The 21,172-nt window shown below is 50.3% G+C and overlaps 1 protein-coding gene across 10 annotated transcripts in view; it reads right to left on the reverse strand.

Moving 5' to 3' along the window:
• Positions 1–9,096: 9,096 nt before the first annotated feature.
• Positions 9,097–21,172, reverse strand: part of FAM168A (family with sequence similarity 168 member A) — a 372,849-nt gene continuing 360,773 nt past the window's right edge. For all 10 annotated transcript variants that reach the window (XM_075919566.2, XM_075919569.2, XM_075919567.2 and 7 more), the window contains 2 exons: positions 18,967–19,097; positions 9,097–17,223 (listed from right to left, as the gene is read on the reverse strand). In XM_075919566.2, the coding sequence (XP_075775681.2) occupies positions 18,985–19,097 (113 nt within the window). In that variant the 3' untranslated portion in view covers positions 9,097–17,223; positions 18,967–18,984. The remainder of the gene's footprint in view (positions 17,224–18,966; positions 19,098–21,172) is intronic.

The raw sequence follows: 21,172 nt of genomic DNA on the forward strand, positions 1-21,172 counted from the left end.
AGTCAGGTTAGCAGCGCAGAATGGTCCCTTCTGCCCTTAGCGCTGATGCAGGCGGGTGTTAGTCCCATTTTATTATCCCCATTAGGGTCATTACTGTATCTCCAATGAGCTATGTTGTTCTAGGTGCTGCACAACTAGAACAAGAAGCCAGTCCCAGCGCAGCAGCTTGCGGTTATGTAAAGCAAGGCCCAAGAAGGCTAAGTGATTTGCCCTGGCTTGTGCAGCAAGTCAGTAGCAGAGTAGGCCCATGCCCCAGACCACCTGGGAGCCTGTGCTTTAGCCACTGGTCAGGGCTCCCTCCATGAGAGTTCAGCATTGCCTGACCTTCAGTGGCTCCACCAATGCCTGACAGCTTCCCCGTGGCTGTGTGTGAGGGCTCAGAGCCTGGTAGCACACACAGGAATAGTGGAGGGGCTGGGCAGGCAGGGTGAGCTGAAGCGGCGGTGGAGGGGCAAGTTCCTGCTGGGCCATAATGCAGCCGAGCTGGGACATTAAAGGGCAGTGGGTCTTGGAGCAAGCGGTTTCTTTTCCAAAGCCCTGCACTGCTGCAGCCAGCAGCTGCTTGGCTTGGCCTCCTCCATGCAGCCTTAGGAGAGTTCCTGCCTGGCCCTTCTGGGAGCGCCCGGCTCCCCTCAGGGCTCTGCTCTTTTCCTCTGGGCCTGCAGAGCCTCACTCCCCCCTGCTATCCCCACAACTGCTCGCCTCAAATCCCTCCTCCAGCCCCCACCTCTCCCTGCCTCCCCCCCAACCCCTCGCCTCCTCCAGCCCCCGCCTCTCCCCCACCCCTCGCCTCACTCCCCTCCTCCAGCCCCCGCCTCTCCCTGCCTCCCCCCCACCCCTCGCCTCCTCCAGCCCCCGCCTCTCCCCCACCCCTCGCCTCACTCCCCCCCTCCAGACCCCACCTCTCCCTGCCTCCCCCCCAACCCTTCGCCTCACTCCCCTCCTCCAGCCCCCACCTCTCCCCCACCCCTCGCCTCACTCCCCTCCTCCAGCCCCCACCTCTCCCTGCCTCCCCCCCACCCCTCGCCTCCTCCAGCCCCCGCCTCTCCCCCACCCCTCGCCTCACTCCCCCTCCAGACCCCACCTCTCCCTGCCTCCCCCCCAACCCTTCGCCTCACTCCCCTCCTCCAGCCCCCACCTCTCCCCCACCCCTCGCCTCACTCCCCTCCTCCAGCCCCCACCTCTCCCTGCCTCCCCCCCAACCCCTCGCCTCACTCCCCTCCTCCAGCCCCCACCTCTCCCTGCCTCCCCCCAACCCCTCGCCTCACTCCCCTCCTCCAGCCCGCACCTCTCCCTGCCTCCCCCCCACCCCTCGCCTCACTCCCCTCCTCCAGCCCCCACCTCTCCCTGCCTCCCCCCCACCCCTCGCCTCACTCCCCTCCTCCAGCCCCCACCTCTCCCTGCCTCCCCCCCACCCCTCGCCTCACTCCCCTCCTCCAGCCCCCACCTCTCCCTGCCTCCCCCCCAACCCCTCGCCTCACTCCCCTCCTCCAGCCCCCACCTCTCCCTGCCTCCCCCCCACCCCTCGCCTCACTCCCCTCCTCCAGCCCCCACCTCTCCCTGCCTCCCCCCCAACCCCTCGCCTCACTCCCCTCCTCCAGCCCGCACCTCTCCCTGCCTCCCCCCCACCCCTCGCCTCACTCCCCTCCTCCAGCCCCCACCTCTCCCTGCCTCCCCCCCACCCCTCGCCTCACTCCCCTCCTCCAGCCCCCACCTCTCCCTGCCTCCCCCCCAACCCCTCGCCTCACTCCCCTCCTCCAGCCCGCACCTCTCCCTGCCTCCCCCCCACCCCTCGCCTCACTCCCCTCCTCCAGCCCCCACCTCTCCCTGCCTCCCCCCCACCCCTCGCCTCACTCCCCTCCTCCAGCCCCCACCTCTCCCTGCCTCCCCCCCAACCCCTCGCCTCACTCCCCTCCTCCAGCCCGCACCTCTCCCTGCCTCCCCCCCACCCCTCGCCTCACTCCCCTCCTCCAGCCCCCACCTCTCCCTGCCTCCCCCCCACCCCTCGCCTCACTCCCCTCCTCCAGCCCCCACCTCTCCCTGCCTCCCCCCCAACCCCTCGCCTCACTCCCCTCCTCCAGCCCCCACCTCTCCCTGCCTCCCCACAACCGCTCACCTCACTCCCCTCCTCCAGCCCCCACCTGCCATGAGTGTATCACGCTACTTGGCTTCAGTGCCCGGGCCCGTAACGGGCAAGCCCTGCCCTCCCTGCCACCACTCATTTGCTGTGAGCCCTTTGTGTTCACCACTGCTCAGCCCAGGCCTCCAGCCGCCACGGGCCCTGGGCTACATTGTCACAGACGTGCCTGTGTGCTTTCTCCCATGCACCCCCCCCCCAGGCTCGGGAGCAGCGCTCTGTAACGTCACCTCAGTGTCCCCCTTCACAGCCCTCCATCAGACTCACTGGGGGGGGGGGGAGGGGCACAGCAAAAGAAACCGTGGTAGCTATGAACGGGCCCCCCAGGCCCAGGACCCGCAGCACACACTGCGAGGGGCAGGCCCAGCCCCTTGCAGCCGGACCCATAGCAAATGCTCTGAGGGGCAGAACCAGCCCCGTTGTGGCTGGGACACACAGCCTGGGGGTTACACTGCTGTTGCAGGAAGCTTTACAGGAGTGTCATGCTGGAGCACTTGGGGCTGTCGACGTGGTTGGCTCAGCCCTGGGGGTGAGGGTGCAGCCCAGTGGCGGCTCTTTGGCTGGGGTGGGGGGACAGTCTCTCTGTGCTGGACATGGCGCCCGTGCTTTGGCCTGGAGAGTGTGGTGCAGGAAAGCTGCCTGCTGCCTCTTTCCCAAGCCCTGTCCTGCAGCACTCGCCTGCCACCACGCGATGGCATCAGTGTTGTTCAGCAGGAAAAGGCCTGCATGGAAGGGGGGGGGGAGGCATTGCAGCTCAGACACTGCGCCAGTGCAGACACGCCGGAGAAGTGCTCACTGCCAACCTGCTCCACCCCCTCCCCCTGCCAAAGGATGCCAATGTGCAGCGTCGCCAGCGCCAGCCTTGCAAGGTGCGCGCCAGTCTCAGCTTATTTTGCTTCCCTCCCTCCCCTTAAAGCACCAAATCCACACCACTATGCCCCCCACCAACCGCTAGGCCCCCTGCAGCGGCAGCACTGTGGGTCTCACGCCCAGTGTCGGGGGGTGGTGTGTGCCTGGCCGTGTTACCGACCCCCCCCCCGTTGAGGAAATGTGAGGCATGCGCCTTGGCCCGACGGCGGCAGAGGACCACACCTGCTGGGCGGTCAGGTGCGCTCAGGGCGCTCCCAGCGCAGCGTTGGGTGTGCTGCACAATGGCAGCCATGCAGGGGGCCTGAGTGCATGGGCCCTGACCTGCCCTGGTTGCCATGGGGACAGCATGGGCAGCAGTGCCCTGCCGAAGCACTCTAACCCTGCAGTGGCGGGACAGAGCAGTGGCGCCCTGTGCATCACTGCTGAGTTTTCCAGCCATGCGGGGAGCGGAGTACGGAGGGAAAGGCAGCTGGGTGCAGGAAGCTGGGCTGTGGGAGTGTAACAGTGGCTCAGGCAAGGCCACTGGGGAAAGCCAAGGGGCTGCGGGCAGCCAGGCACCTCCGCACTGGCCACTTGGCCAAGCCAAAGGCAGTGCTTTTGGGTCAGACTGGATTTGCAAAGGTGTTCTGCATGCAACGGTGTAGATTGAGGTTAGGGTGCCCGCATGTGGTACAGTGCAGGGGGAAGGCTAAAAGTACAGGAGCAGCGGGTGGCTGCACACTCCCGGGTTTTAGGGACGGGCGTTGTACTCAATGTATGTGCTGTCCAGGACCGGCTGGTTCCCCCCCCCAATGCAACACTGCCATTCAGAGACCCGTTAACAAGATGCTGTGGTCCACAGGCTGCACCAACCAGCCCTTGGCAACACCCCGTCCCCTCCCACCCACTGCCTGGTCGCTCTGCTGCCAAGCACCCCTAGCTGGCTTGTTGCTCTTCTGTGCCAGTGCACCCCATGTCCTCACATGCCATAGGAGTCGTCTGATGGCCCATGTGACTGCCAGCTCTGCATCAGGTGCAAGGTTGGCTGCTCCTTCCCCGGCTTTGCCGTCACAGCTCTGGGCTCGCGTGCCCACAGTTCGCGGCGCCGGCCCAGCCCCACGCTGACACTGTGCTGCCCGCGCAGGCCAAAGCTGGGCGGGCAAATCTGTCACTGCAGCCCTGAAAGGCGGCGGCTTTTGGCAGGGCACCAGCGCTGGTCAACATGCCAGCAGCAGAGCCTGGAGCACGGCAACGACAGGCGTGACGCCTTTGCAGGCCTGCCCGGCTGCAGAGCTCGGTGTGGGGGTGGGGTAGGGCCCAGGCAAGGCAGGCGCAGGATGTGGTGGCAGCACTAATTGTACATGGGGCTGCTAAGCCAGCGGGGCGGGGGTTGTGCGGCAACAGTCCTGGGTTTCCAATGGCACCAGGCCCCAACTGGGCAGAGTATGGCCCGTCTAACCCATCTAGTCTCCGCCCAGAGGGGTTAATGCATGTGGCTGGGGGGGAGGGGCAGGGCACAAGAAAACAGGTCTCTGGCAGGGGTGCTGGGCAGTGGTTGGGGCACAGGGGAGGCTTATGTTTTGCAAGGCTAGTGGGGGCATAAGGCTGTTATGGTAGGGTTTGGAGGGGGGGGTCGCTGGGCAGGAGGGAGCTGGCCGGGGTGATGGTGTACCGTGGTGGGTGGTGGAGTTCATGGGCAGGTGCTGGTCATAGCAGGTAAGGGGGCGATGGACATTTTGGGGCGGTGCAGGGCATAAGGGGGCTGTGGGGCGGGCAGTGCGGCACAGGGCTCTGGCACTGAGCTAGGAAGCGTGGGGCCAGCCCTCCCATGCCTCTTTGTGGTGTAACGCCCGTGGAGGAGCCCTGCAGGGGGTCTGTGACAGATCGGTCCCAGGACACCCGGCAGGATGTAGCCAGGTGCCAGTGCTGTCTGCATTCTGCATTGGTCCAAAACAGCGTCCCGCCCCCCCCAAACAAGCACTGCCCAGCTCACAGCAGAGGCCCAGCTTATGCGGCTTCCCCAGTGGCTGCCTCGCCGGACGTGCTGCCCCCTCCGCACTGAAGCGAGGCACTGGGGCCAGGCAGGTGAGTGGCTGCCTGCAGGGCCCAGCACCACCCTCCCCACTTTTAGTGGGGGCTCTGTTCTGCCTTCCTTCGGCTTGTCAATCCTGCAGCACAGGGGTGTGAGGAAGGGCCAAGCCAGCCCTGAACACAGCCCCCCCCTCCCAGGATGGGTGCCCCCCCCGCGTGAATTTAATGCTGGTGAAAGCGTAGCAGAACCATTGTTAGCGCTGGGGCTGGTACAACGTGAGCGAGCAGTCGCACGGCACGCTCCCTCCCTGCCGTGTGCTCGCTACCAACGCACGCTGAGGCACGGGGTGTGGAAACTGCCCTCCCCACATTGCTTTTGTTCCTTCCGGGGACCGCCCGGCGCTGCGCCTGCAAGCCAGCTTCCCACGACTCCCTCTGCACCAGCTGCCAGGCTCAGCGCCCCCTAGGACTGCGGGCCAAAGGAAGGCAATGGGAGGCCTCCAAGCTGGGTCCCAGGCTGCGGTTGCCTTGGTGACTGTCATACTGACATTCAGCCGCCCTTCCCCTGCAGTTCCCGTGGGGCTAGAGCACACAAAATCTACTAGCCTGGGCCCACTTAGGCTGAGAGGAATGTGGGAGTTTCTCCTCAGTCAGGGGCCACGTCAGTGAAGGGTTTTAGTTGTTGTTTTTGCTTCTCACAGGGGCCCTGAGCTGCAATATCATACAGGATTTGGATGACCTTGAAAACTGGAGTAATAGAAATGGGACGAAATGCAATAGTACAAAGCACCAGGCCATTAGTGCTTGGGGCCTGCTACAGTCCCCTTGGATCCGATTTGGGTATGGACAGACTTCTTCAATATTCTGAATGAAATAAATACTATGGGGAGTTGTGTGATGATGGGAGTTTTTAATTTCCCAGATGCAGATTGGCGGACAAGCGCTACAAGCAAGCCCCTCCCCCCAGCTCCCCAGGGTATGAGCCTCACTTTACAGATGGGAAAATGAAGTGCAGAGTGTCAAAATGACTTGCCTAATGCCCATGGAAGAACCAGGAAGAGAAGCCAGGTCTAAGGAGCTCCAGTCCTCTGCCTTCATCACGACATCATTCTCCCCAGCGGGCAGTCAGCACCTTTGCAATGCTCTCCAGGGGCCTTGCACCTGCAGCCACTCACATCTGGAGTGTGATGCCAGGAGCCTAGGGGCCAGCTCTTGCCAAAGCTTTGGGCCTCAACTGAGTACTGACAGATTCATTGTTGGAAACCAGTCCAGGCTCTTGTGAGGAGCAGGCGAGCTATCAAAACTAAATGGGCAACTGTGGGACATCAGCATACAAAGACTTCATGACTTGCCCCTTCCCTTCTCACCCATGGAAGGGCTCATCCCATCAGCCTGAATTCTGGAAGAGAGAAACAAAGATAGCGAACAAGAACATTTTTCATCTCTTTTGCTGCTTGGCCTCTCTCAGGGCTAGAGCTATGAAACAGCACATTAAAATAGGCTCAGCTGGGTTAGTCCTAAAGGACAGTGCTGACAGATAACTTGGTCACCTTTGGGAACCCTCGGCTGTAACCCATGTGTGAATTTAGCTTTGCTTGCTTCCACCTGTAAATAGCTTTCCTTTCTTTATCCTTGTTAATAAATCTTTCGTTTACAGTAGGACTGGCTATGAGCTTTGTCTTTGGTCTGAGATCTGAGGTATAAATTGATCTGGGATAAGTGATGGATGGTGTATTGCAACTAATTATCACTAAGTCCAGCTAGCCTAGGTGGCAAGAGAAACTGGAATCCCCAAGGGGACTGTGACTCCATGGTAAGGCTGTTATATAGCTTCAAGAGATCACATCTGTTCCTGGGCTGATGAAATCTAATTATTATAAACATACCACCAGTTCGGGGGGCTCTGCCCTGCTTTTTGACAGTCTGCCGGAGGCTGGCACAACCATGAACCACTATAGACTGAATGACAAGGAGCAAAACTGTCCTATACTTCAACCCAAGCAGAAAACCTTTATGGAAAAAGTTCTGCATCCAACAGGGTGGTTCAATAAAGAATTCATTCTCTATTAAATTCTGTAGGTTTAGAGAGTGGTTTCAACAGATCCCTATTAGTTGTGACCTGGTTAAGTTCTGTAAGACAGATCAGTCAAGAGTAAGTAAGTCCCCAAGCTGTAGTGTTTACTCCATGATATTCCTTCCCCTAGAATTCTTGCTGCTGACAAATCCCCCAAAATGCTCCATTGGCCTATGTATAAATGGTCACAAACCAGAAACAAACACCCAACCTTTTTTTTTTTTGGAAACATTTTAATAGTTATCGAATGTTCTACATCTTACAGTAAATATCATACAGTTACAAACTCTTGGCTTAAATCTGTCAGGGAGATCACTAATTGATCTTCAGAACAAAACAGAACAAAATAATAATTCAAAACAGATTTACACTTCATAATCACAAGCTGAGGCTGTGGGGCTTTCCAATTCTTAAGCTCAAGGCTGTGTTTTCACACACCGTTGAGGCCTTTGATTTAATCTTGGAAGACTTGTTTACTTTTTTTTTCAACTTTTCTTTCTTTCTTTTTTCTTTTTTTTTTCTTTTTTTTTCTTTTTTTGCTTAAGAGTTCCAATAAAATTTAAAAACTAGGTAATCCAAGCTGTACTGTAGTTCAAAATTAATTTAAAAAATCATAAAAAAAATCCAGAAACAAACAAAAATAATAAACACTCTGAGAGCAATATTTCTCTGTTATGTGCTATGAAATCTAAGCAGTTCTTGCGTATTGGCACAGATTATATTGGCAGTCGTGTTTAGGGCACACATGAAAAAAGGTGCAGAATTCTGTCCTGCTGTAAGTGAATGGGATAGAAACGGGGAATGGGGGTGGGGCAGAGAGACAGAATATGTCATAACGCAAAGACAATCCGAGCCACCTAAGTTTAAGGCTGGCTACCATCAGTAATAGAAAATGCATCCATTTCTATTCCTCACCATATTTGATGACAGAAGTTATCTTTGTGAACTGATCTGTCAATCACGTGTTGAACACTCTCAGACCCCAGTGACCCATGTTTGGCAAAACTCTTAAATCAACCCCTCCTTCAGCAAAGCACATCAGCACATGCATAAAGTGAAGTAGCATGTGCTTAAAGTTCAGCGCATCCTGAAGCACTTTGCTGAACCAGGATGGTTTACAACAGGGCTGGGGCATATGAGGTGCTCACCATCCCCCAGGGGACCAGAGCACAAGCATAGTTTAATAGTCATAGGAAAGGAAATGTCATGATCTGTGGTAGGAGTGGGTGGTCTCAGAGGGCGGAGGTGGCGGAATTCAATAACCTCTCGTCACACAAAGAGGAAGAATACTGTAGGTTGAAATGTTACATAATGATTTTTAAAAAACGGGGTAATTCACCATTACCAACAGGGAAAAGCTGTAATTATACTGTAGAGTTTGATGCTCCTGCTTTTCATCGACTGAGAAATAATCCTTATAACAGACTATTACCTGATTATCAATGAATCTAAGCGATCCCACAGGAACGTCAATCATAAGATGCCTCTTCAAATGCCCCCCTCCACACACAAACCGTCTCTTTTGAAGAAAACGAGCTATTACTTTAAAAATCAGATTCAATAGCACATGGCACAGAAAATGTCCAAGATGGGAGTCTGACCCTGCACGCCCATGGATGAGTCAAAAGGAGTGAACGGGAATGGCTCACGCAAGCAACGCATCTAAGTGCTGCAGAGTTTGCAGGGTCAGAGCTGCAAGAAAACTAAGAGAGAATGGACACAATCCCAACTCATTTTAGGAATGTTAATGTGGTGATTAGACATTAAGTCAACATGGTCCCATTAAACGGTTTTGCGCCAAATGAAGTGCAAGTGTCTTGTGGTGAAACAGAGAGTCAGGAAACACAAATTACATACATTTAAAAGGCAGCTCCACGTGGCAAAATGTCTTAAAATGCTTATGAACGTGAACTGAAACTATTTTAAATGAAAGAAAATTGGAATTTCAAAATGCCGGATGATTCTTATTGCTATTTTAAACAGGTTGATTTCTTTATTTAAAAAAAAAAAATAAAAATAAAAAGAGCACGTGCTTTCAGCTTGGTTTTCCTTTCTAAAAAAGCAAGGCCAGATTTCATCTTCTCTTTGAATTCTCTGACTAACAATGTCCATATTGCACAAAGACACTGGAATCCAAAATCCCTAGAAATGTTTTCTTACATTAGTACTAGGGAAATGCAGAACTCAGGAAGGTCGTTGTCTACAGGGAAACGTTTAACCTGTTGCCTGGGCTCTAGATCAATATTAACTTTACACCATAAAGTGGATTCAACCCAATTTTTGGCTTGGGCCCTCATCTTCCAAGCAGTTGTGTAGGCCCAGGGAGCCCCTGTGAAGACAAAGGGGCTTGTTGCATGAAGCTGTTGGCAGGATCGGGACCCTGTTTTATGTATTTCGGGGGATTTCTCCTTCAATGCAAGACTGTGTTTGAGATACGTGCTATACGCATTATATGTTCTCTGACACTGCAGCTGCTATTGCCACTGAAATCAACCACCTTTAACAGACACAGCCTGGCTTCCCATGCTGTAGCAGGGGTAGCTACAAGGGAAAGTAGGAGTGAGCGGAGGACAATATAGGCCCAGGGAATGAGCCTTTTAATTGGGATGATTGTGTCCTGGTCACTTAGTTTTTACCTAGCACTCTAGGAAATGTTGCATACTCCCATTTGAAATGAAAGCCCACAGACTTGTGTTCTGAAATGCTCCCTGTAGCTCAAAGAAGCATCCCACTTCAGTTCAACCATAACGTTCCTCTAGTCAAGAATAATAAACATCAATCATTAAAACAAAAACTTAAATAACACGTATGGTAAAAAGCCTTTAAATTACAGATCCGAACTGCCAAAAGATTTACTAGGTTATTATTGTTCATAAAATACAGGAGCAAATACTTGTACACACAGCTGAGTCTCTTGGAATCACATTCTGTATGTGCTCCAAGGTTCTTTGACATTGATTTGGGCCAGCACAACTATTAATATGCATTTTTTCAAGTCTTGCATTACAGTACATGTCTTAAAGCAAAGATATATAAGGGACTGATTCATGGTTGCAATGGTAGCTTTGACAGTCATTTTCATTATAATGCTTTCATCTCTCCATCACTTCCTTGGGATTTTAATCAGCTTACAATGTACAAGGTATCCTTTAAAGGTGAGAAAAACAGTTGCAGCAGAGGTAACATCACCACAAAATGTGAATGCATTTTAGCCCCATCTGCACCGGTCCAACAATAACCCTCTTTCCAGTTAATCAGAGATGCAATTCAATAGCCCTTTGGCCCCTGTGTCCCTCCCTTCAACTGCTTTCAGTCACAATGAAATCTACATAAGCAGAGCTCCAGCAAAGATTCCTTGTGTTAATTATTGGCTCTCAATTACTGCAGTAAACTCACATGAGCTGGATCTTTGGAGCCTTACTCATTCCAAGTAGTGCCTTTCTTATCAATTAGACCCACCTATTTCAGCTGGACTATTCAAAGAACAAGACCATTCTCACTGGCCTCTAGGTTAAAATTCTGGTATGTGTCAGAATCACACACACCAAGGCTACCCTGCAGTCTCTCATCGGGCACTGACTCCTGTGAACACTTCACCTAAGTTAGGGCTCAGTAAAGACCAAGACTCTGTGGCCTATGATGCCTCTTTATTCCCTGCAGAGTGGACATTTAACAACTGCATCTGAAGCTCTAAGTCACCATAGTAGCCAGGATTTTTCTGGCCAACTGACCGTGTAATTCACAAAGATAGGGAATCAGCAGCCAAACTCCAATCCACTGCCACAGCCGGGACAGAACAACGCGCTGGAAGGGAACCACTAAGCCTTAGACCCCCAGGCTCCTCTACAGCAAGGACCTCTCTGCAGGAAGGACTCTCTTCTCTGCCACCAGTGTGTCATGCAATCATCTCATTAAACCGCCACCAAAAGCCTAATCTCAGCACTGGTTACAGGGGTGTTACAGGATGGCCTCTTGCTTTTTCTATCGTCTGTTGATTTAAACAAGGCCCCTCTTTCCAGCAATCAACCACAAGTACAAAAGAAACAGAACTATGACAGAGGACTTGCCTGCTAGCACGTCTGGTTTAACTAGCTCTGGAATGTTTCTTGGCACTGTGGTTGTTCAGACCCTTCCATTTCAAAAGTGATGATGGAATAGTTCTAGGATAACAGGGTACAGCTGGGATCACCCAGCAGAGACCATGCAAATGCAAGTTAATCATCAGCCTACTGCCATTTCTCTCCACAGCTAAGCTCCTTTCATTCACTCAACAGATAAGAGAAGCTTTCAGGCAGGGACAGCGAAACCCTCCCTATGGGTACTATTCGGTTTAGGACACCCAGACTGGAGTCAGTACTGGCATTCATGACAGCTACTAGACTTACTCTTGCTCTGTGCTTGAGCTGAAACACCTTGACCCACAGTAGAATGTAGGCTTGCCCATTCAGTCTAAGACGCAGCTGTAGATCGGGTCTCTGTTCTCTGAGATTTTTGGCTTCCTGCAAATGGGTTACTGCTTAGGAGGCTTTCAACCACGTAATGGAAAGCCCCCATTTCTGCAGCAAATAGGAATGGCACCTAATCAGTTTTGGGTCTCAAAGTTGCAGGTATAAACCCAGGGAAATTTCATTGCAGTTAATGGAGTGACTAAATTTACTGGGGTTAGTGTTGCAATGAACCATAATGTTACTGAAATTAAAATTGGGGTCCCAGAGATAATGTAACCTTTTTTCTTATTTGGAAATGAGCTTGAATGAGGCTGGAAGGTGCCTACCCTGACACTAACGACCTTTCATTATCCATCAGTGCAAGTTCCCCCAGACTGCTCCCCATCGTTGTGACCCCATTTTCTTTAGAGTTTAAAAAAGAGCTAGATAAATTCATGGAGGTTAGGTCCATAAAAGGCTATTAGCCAGGGGGTAAGGAATGGTGTCCCTGCCCTCTATTTGTCAAAGGTTGGAGAGGGATGGCAGGAGACAAACCGCTTGATCATTGTCTTTGGTCCACCCCCTCTGGGGCACCTGGCACTGGCCACTGTCAGCAGATAGGATACTGGGCTAGATGGACCTTTGGTCTGACCCAGTATGACTGTTCTTATGTTCTCTCTTAGGACATACAGACAGGTCAGCTCTCTGCTAGGGAACTGTATTAAGAGCACATCCATAGTATTTAAACAACAGCAAAGTATTGGGGGAAGGGGTACAGAATCTATTGCTGCCCAGAAGATAGCATCTTTGGAATCTGGTCTCTTGTTCATGAGCTGAAATACCCCAGAACTCTTCTGCAGAGCCAGCTTTTCCAGTGCGTTCCTGGCACTTTCCTGACCCTAGATGTCAGAAACCTGGCATGTTAGGAAAGAGCTAAACTGGACTTAGCCCCTTGTAGATGTTCTCTGTTATTCTGCACTGTAAGGCTTTAAATCCATGAAGTAGTGGGTTTTGCCCACAAAAGCTCATGATACTAAACATATATTTTTGCTAGTCTCTAAGGTGCCACAGGGACTACCTGTTGTTTCCCATGATGTACTGTAACTTTCTAGTGCACCCACAACCCTTGCTTATAAAAGCTTGTGACAAATATCTACCATATTTCTTCAGATAATCCTGCCCTCATCTTCCAATAAGCATCAGTCAAAGGTCGTGACGTTTTTCAATAAGCAGCGATGTCAAACTTACACCAAAGTCTGATGCTCAGGAGTTTTTTCTGTGCCTGCAGTTACACTGATCTATTTTGCAACCCCTGCTGATGTGAACTCTTTTGTCCTTTGCTCACGCTAGGGAAAGGTACTAAAGAACGGGTGTGGCAGCAGGGCTTTACTGGAGAAGCCAGTCTACTTGGAAATTGGAAATTTTTAGATCCAGATTTCAAACATCTTTCTGGGGTGTGTGGATCCAGAGTTTTTAGCTGGGAACAAGACCTGCCTGCAACATTTGGTGCTGGGCTCGGATTCTGAATCATATTCGACATCAGGAGTGTTTATATCTGGGGTAGCCTCCTGCTCATGGCACACTTCAGTAGGTACCGCACTTCAACATCCTGCCATGCTCTAGACAGCACAGAGCAATACAACTCAATAGGAACAACTCTGCAATGTGTACCTGTTCAGGTTTGAGGCTCTTCTCCGCAGGAAAACGCTAGGTAACCCATGGCTGCAGCTATACAAAGCGATGACTACTCAAAGGCATACCCTCACAGACTATATAGGTTCAACCTGCTTGCACTCCAGTTGTGAGAATGGACATATCTGCCCAGGCACAACACAGTCAGATGTATTAGACGGGCTATTAATCCAAGTGAACAAACAACACTCGACAGATCTCATTAATGGCAACACATAGCAGTCTCTCTCTTTCTCTCTCTTTGACAAAGGCATTTTCCTCTTTATCTTTAGAGCCTTAGTCAGTATTCATGAAAAATAGGTCAGTGTGAGGCCTAAATTGCTTTCAAAACTTCAGCACTGCAATGCAGAGCTTTGATTTGGGGAAGCTAAAAGTCCTTTGAACAAACGGCTAACGTGATGTTCTTTGTCAATCCAGAATGATTTCTCTGTGCTCAATTAGGCATGCTGGAGCTTCCAAACTCAAATGTAGTGTTTTCTCTCTTTTTAATAAAAAGCTTAGTATTTTCTTTTCAGACATGAAAAAGGGTATTGTGACATTTTAGGGATCCTATCTTAACTGCTTAAAGAATTAACAGAGTATTACATACAAACAGAACAATAGCTACACAAGGAGGTTTGTTTTGAGACATACTAGCTTACACAGCCCAAAGTGCACTAACAAAGCTCTTTAGATTGTGTTCGTTCTAGTACCATCAAGTTCACTAACATGGTTTATTCTATGGTACAAGTTCAGTGCAGCATGTTTAAACAAGACTGGCAGATGAACTGTGATATGTAGTCACTTTAATATGAAACCTACAATACAGTGAGAGCAATCCCTCGGATATTTGCCTGGATTTAATTTCAGTGAGTTACAAACAGTGAGAGAACGAAGTACAGTAATTATATCAGTTCAAACACACATTCCCCTTTAAGTACTAATCCTAAGATAGGACTCTGCAAAGCTACATAGGTTAACACTGAATATTTCCTTTAATTTTTATTTTTTTTATTTTTTCCTTTTTCTTTTTTACAAAATCAAAGTGCAACACAAAGTACCACACGGTATAAATCCTTATGAAATTTTGCTCCCCATGCCCCACGATTGGTTTAGAAATAAAAAATACAAGCGATCACAATGATGGTGTTCCAGCTTTGCCCGTTTGCTTGCTTTGGGGGAAGAGAATCAGAGCGTGACTCCTTTAAAAAAAGTTCCTTCAAAAACATAAACTCCTGGTTTAGAGCTGCTGACATGGTAAAAGACCAGGCTAAAATCAAACCATCAAACCAGCAGCAGGGAGAGCAGCCCTGATGCACCTCAGTTAAAACTAGGCTCCCGCAAGGTGCTAGGCTGGCTGCATATGCTCTGCGGGCAGGTACTCCAGCACAGGTTTACCTTTAAACACAGGAGCAGTCCCGTGGAGCTCAATGGAACTGCTTGTGGGCTTAAATGCTGAACTGGAGCCTTCCACTGCTGTGGACAGCCTAGATAATTCATTTTTTTAAAAAAAAGATTCTAGAATCTAGAAGAACAGAATATTTAACTGGCAAAAAACAACCCAAAACAGGGCTATCAGGTTCCCCTTTGCCAATCACTCTCATGTCATCCTTAGGTAACGGTAAAGGTCCTGTGTACGCGTGATCCAAGTCCAGAAATTAGCACAGGCACTGAACTACGGTCAACATCATTAACTTGGGCTGGGAACCGAGTCCAGGCCTGCTGGCTGTACAAGAAATTATTCCCCATCACTTTATTTATTCATTTGTAAAAAAAAAATGACTCTAGATTGACTCCAGAGGAGCTGACAGCTTCCGCGCACCCCTGGGCACGGCGTGTGTGGGAGGGCAGCTCTGCTCTCCTGGAAGGGGTGGAGCCTCGGGAGGAAGGGATTGGACGAGGGGTGGTCAGCCCTTAGAGCCACCCACAGTGTGGTGCCTCCCCCAGAGCTGCCATGTGGGGCTCAGATGGCAATATAGAGAGCCTAGTGCTCTGACCACCACGGCTGCCAGTCGCAGCAGCCAGGAGCCCTGGGCCCCTTTGAATCTCCAGGCCCTGGACAACTGCCCACTTTACTCCCCTTCCTGGTCAGCAGCCTGACTGACCCACTACCATTACACCAGAGCCCCAGAGAAATCAGAGTTTCAGACATGCCTTGGGAGGAATGGGGCTCTTTTGGCACAGCTTGAAAAGAACACAACATTTTTCTCTACCAAAACAGAAACAACCCAACCCCCAAACAACCTCTCCCCTGTCTTTTGTGCTGGGTTTGGAGATAATAACTGAAAAATAAATCATAAGCACCATCACCATCACTTGTATTCTTGCCTCCTTCCCTCTGCCCTGCTGCAAAACTTTATTGCTCTACTCAGACACCTCACAAAAAGCCAACAAAATGGAAACTACATCTGGCTGACTACACAAGCACTCCCTTTCGGTAATTCCATGGTTAAAAACAACCAGTGACTTGCTTACATCCCACCGGCCGTGCAAGCCTGTTGCCTTTAGTTTCTAAACCAAACTAAATGACTGATTGCCCTCATTTTCCCATCTCCTCCAGTTAAGTGCCTTTTAGCTAGTAAGGCAACAAATTTATTGCTATTGCTTCATGTTAGTCACCATATTTCCTATTCTCTTCTGTTCAAAGCAGTGTGACCTCCCTGTATCATCCCATCCACTGGCATATGCCTTGTAATGCTTTTTATTCTTTACAATGTAAGAAACGGTGTTCAGTTCAAGCTCTCCCTGGGACTACCCTGGAGCTAAATTGTATTGAAAGATACAAGACCAGCACCTCGATTTCCTGTTGTGATCTGCCCAGTGGTATGGTAGTTATGATCAATTAGCAATCAAAGTGACTGAAGACACTTGCACCTGCTTTAGAACCCAAGTTACACTGTGATGCAAAGTGCCCCCAAGTGAGTTTGAACTAAGAAGAGGTCTTGATATAGCCACAAACCTCACACTGCTGTCTCTGTGCCTAGAGTGGGTGGAGGGCAAAACAGACCTATATTCTCCCTAGCTTGACCTTAAATCACTCTTCTCCATCAGCTTATCCACCTCTCTTCCCAAATCGCTGGCCTCTGTGGAGGCTATTCCAACTAACAACTGGAAATCCCTTTGTTTCCTTTTACAACTGCCCCGCATACATCTGTGTTAGCAAGTGAAAGGAACCATGCTGTTTATTACACAGTGAAATTAATACGGACCGGCACGGGGTGTGTGTGTGTGTTTTGTTTGCTCAAGAAGATCCAATTCCTATGGCAACGTGTGTCTCCCTTCCATCTCTCTGCTCTCATTGGATGGCGTGTATTCTCCCAGTTTTAAAAAGCAGACCAGCCCCTGGTGTTGAACAGTCTTTCTGTTTCCTAACGCAAGTGATGCTGCTAATAAATGTTGTTATTCCTACAGAAGAAGGAAGGTGCTCAGTATTTAAATGCAGGGAATGAATTATAGCCTACAACAACACCTACCTGGAAGACACCAATTTTCTTGTAATGTGTTTTGGAAAATTAAATAATGTATATTATTAAACCAACAAATAATCAAACAGAAAAAAGAAACCAAACTGGAAGAAACTTGTCTACCAATGCTGTGCTTTTCACATAGTACCCTGAACATCAATTGCTCTTGCTAGTCAAATAAAACCTAGACTCTCATCAACAACAAAAACCAACCAACCAACCCCCTGGGATCTTTGCACTACTGAACTTGGCACCATAGAAAAGTGAATATTCTGAGCTTTCATATGAGAGGACCAAAGAGAGAACTTGGCTACTGCTCAGGGCCAGTAGGTGGTGTTACACAATTTGGGTGGGACTGAGGAGGGAAGGAGAAGGGGCGGGGGGGGGGGGGGGAGGGGGGAAAGAGGCAGAAGATTAGAAAAAGCAGCTTTTACAAAAAACACTAAAGAATGCATAAAGTGACCCTTGCACTTTTTGTTTTGTTCTTGCAAACAGACGTGGTGCTGTGGGACAGTTGCTCCAGCACCGATGTAAGACTTGAGTAGTTGCATACAATGTTTGACTCCAGATCTGTAAAAGAACAAATTCAGGGGAACCAGTTAGAAGCACGGATGAAGAAACAGGGCTGGATTTTTCTCCCTCACAACACACGTTGTATGCTTAGTAGGTTTCATTATGAACACTTTTTCCTTCAAATAGGTTTTCTATGGGCTATACCTAGAGAGGGTTTTGGCCCTCTAATAGTGTCAGTGCATCTCACAATCGATTTTAAACACACACACAGGATTAGGGATACTCAGGTGAGAGCCTCTTAGCTAATTGTCCTGTGTAACAATTACTCACAGAAAAGATTAGTCAGACATAATGTATTCTGTGAGGAGAGATTTGTTTAAGATAACCACTCTTAGGATGAATTTGAGATGTAAATGCATTCACCTCGCCTGTGTGGCATGCAGGGAAATCTCAGAGCTTCCTCCACTGCTGAGAGAGTTGCTGATTGCTAATTGAGCCTGCTGGGTCAGGGATTCTCCCAAATCTGCCCCGCCCCACCCCCCAGGCTGTCTGACAATGCAAAGAAGATGGGTTAAATAGTCAGCTGGGATTTCCAGGACCCTAAGTGTAATAGGAACCCAGTCCTGATGGGAGTCCTGTGAGTGCTACCATGAACAGCAACAACTAGCAAGAGACGCTGTCCCAATAAACAGTAGCAAACCAAAACAATGTGTAATGGCAGTGAAGGCTGGAGCAGTGTAGCTCAAGGGGTAGGGCATTAGACTTGCAGGCAGAAGTGAATTCTGTTCCCAGCTCATGTTCAGGGTGGTTACACACTGGAATAAATTACCTAGGGAGGTTGAGGAATCTCCATCAGTGGAGATATTTAAGAGCAGGTTCGACTGACGTGTATTAGGAATGATCTAGCTGGTGTTTGGTCCTGCCATGAAGGCAGGGGAACTGGACTTGATGACCTCTCAAAGTCCCTTCCAGTTCTAGCGTTCTATGATTCCCCATCCACTCAAAACCTTACAAGCCCAGAGGCCGGAAGCGAAAGGGAAATACTTGTGTGTTCCTTTCCACCTTTTCATTGCCAGCAACATTACTGATACCACACCCCTTGGCTTTCACTTTCATCTCTAACAGCCTCGGAAGACATGCCCACTTTACCTCCGACTTGCACTCTGAAGGAAAACCTTACCAGGGAGCGCCCACATTTTTATACCAAAGCAGCACTCTTGACGGTGGCAAGCTGCACGCCCTTGGGAAGTTACTGTGCTTTGCCACTGGGGAGGTCACTGGTAAAGCTTTACCTCAGAGTACAGGCCTGAGAAGGGTGGGTTAGGCATTGTTTGAACACCAGCTGCAGACAGAGCTGGCCCAAGCTACAGGCTGACCGAGCTACCATCCGGGATGCCCCACTGAAGGGGGCGCTGCGCAGGGCTGCCGGACTGGGTGGGGGTGGGGCCGCACATGCGCCAGGCGCCTGGGGCTGGGACTGTGCATGCGCCGCATTCCCGGGGGTGGCGCTGCACTCCCGGGGCGCACGAATGGCTCGGGCCGGCCCTGGCTGCAGAACCTCCATTTTCACTACCCCGTGCTAGACAGCTTTCCAGCAGCCAATGTTGGCAGGCTTTTCTGTACTTACAAAGACAGAAAGAAAGGAAAAAACCTGCAGTTCTGCCAAAAGCAGAAGGTGAATGCTGTGCTGCCTGATGTTACTGGGACAGGCACACCCTGCAACAGTGATTTGAAAAGCCAACCTGCCTACGAGGAAGATGTAAAACACCTCATGCACGGCAGATATAGGTCAGCACTTACATGGACTGGCCAGCACGTTTACCAGTGCGGAGGTACATAGCTGTAGGTAGGGGCTCCTTGAGCCCTGTACGTTGGCACAGAAACTGGATGTGCTCCAATTGCGGTGTGTTGTGGAGTGGTCAACAGGGTCCCTGCAATGGGAAGGAGAGAAGAGATGGGAGACAGCATTTAGAATAACGGTGTTGGGTCTGGCCTTCCTGCTCTGACTGCAGCACGCCGCAGAGGCTCCGGGCAGCCATAGCTGAGCGCAGAGTGGCTTCTTGTTTGCCTACACACAGAGTAAGTTTCCATGGCAGTGGGAGGGGTCAATTTGAACTCCAGGCGATGTATATGAACTAGCTTTGTCATGCACTTACTGCCAACTGATCCTTTCCTAGATCTTGGTTCAGCCAACAGGTGACACAGACAGGGGAAGAAATGACAGGAAGAAAATGAAGGGGTTTTGAGACCCCACAGTGACGTTATGTGCATTTATGGGTGCTCGGCCTTTCTGAGCCTCAGGCCCTCAGAGCAGCGGGAGGGAGAGCTGCCACTGGTGTTGCATTATAGATTAACACAATCAAGACATTGCAGCCCTGGACTGACTGAGTTTTGTGATAAAGCCAGAATATGAACAGATACGCACTGTCAGCTCAGATAGCACAGTGTCCAAAAGCACTGTGCCTCTCATAGGCATGGGAAGTAGGAGTATATGTGTGTGTGGCGGGGGAGGGGACGACGACGGACACTGCAGCATCTCTAGGTTTTTCATCAGGCTTCCCTGCACCTAGGGGCTCGCTCCACTGTGAACTTCCCCTTGCCCAGGGACCACCAGCCCCATTGCAGGCCAAGATCCAGCCTCCAGGTGGCCCCTCCGAGTTCCTGCTGGCTTTGCTACCTCCCTGAGTTCCCACCACCTGCTGTCCATGCAGGCTCTATGGCCTGCTGTTCAGGCCACAGCCCTGGACGCTCTGCTGCCATTCAGGGTCCCGCCGCCAGCCTAGGGCTCTGCAGCTACGTCCAGCTATGGCTGAATTGCCAACTCTCATGGACCAGAAGTATTAGGCACCATTTGTGGCAATAACATCCAATCTGTCCGGTACGGGAGAGTTGGCCACCCACGGTGTGATCCCAGCCTGGGATGATGGGGAGCACAAGCAGGTGTCAGGGGGGCACAGCTCAACACCCTCACCCTAAAAATAGTTCCAGTGCCACTGGTGCCAAGGATACTATATGTGAGGAGAAACCATTCCAGCAGCTGCCTTTGTTCTTTAATGCTTCCAAATATTGCTCGGCTAGTTAAGACTCAATCCCCAGAGTTTTGCTCAAGTGCGCCATGTTAGATAAATAAGTGAACAGGATACAGCCTTTTAATGAACCCTCTTCAAAATGCTGAGTTCATTTAGGCTTAACATATTTGTATACAAGCAGCTCTTCCCCTAGTTTCCTTTCTTCAGGTTTTCCCTGTTCCTAGAGACTTATAAAAAGGATCAGACACAGCAACCCATTGAAACCTTCTGCAGCCTGGCAAAGATGATCGCAGAAGTTACAACAGCAGATGCAACAAAAATTTGACATACATAACATCCATGAGGGCAAATTACAAGGGAGGTTTTAACTAAAAGTGCTGAGGTGAAGTTTAGTCTATCAGGATATGTCTAGACAGTGACACTGTTTTGGGGTACTTCCGGTATCCTGAAATAGCTATTCCATATCTTGACAGCGCTCCTGTTATTTCAAAATATCTTTTGAAATAATGGACATGCTATACCGACATCCCTCTAAACCTCGTTCCACAAGCATTAAGGGATGTTTTGGAATAGCGCTTTATTTCAAACGTTGGTGCTGCCTTTCGAAATAAGCTATTTCAAAATTAACTCACAATAAGATACGCAATTTGTGTAGCTCCAATTGTGTAGCTTATTCTGAGTTATGGGTGCAGTGTAGATGCACCCTCAGGGCAAATTAATTCATGATACGATTTATCAGACCATGAATTACCTCCCATGAAAAGTGGGGGAAGGCCAGTTGTTTGAGTTGTTTAGAGCATTGGGAAATACTGTGTAGGGAATGTCAGCAGGCAGTGGAGATGGACTGGATGTCCCAGTAGCTCTTTTCTACATCTAATTTCGATGAAGTCCACCATTCCCTTGTTGTTAATAACCCGTACCCTGGAGGCTTTCAAATAATACCTTCTCACAGCTTTTGGATTATGTGTGATGTGAGA

This window comes from Pelodiscus sinensis, chromosome 1 (assembly GCF_052426305.1).
Source record: "Pelodiscus sinensis isolate ZL-2025 chromosome 1, ASM5242630v1, whole genome shotgun sequence".
NCBI classification, from domain to species: Eukaryota; Metazoa; Chordata; order Testudines; family Trionychidae; genus Pelodiscus; species Pelodiscus sinensis.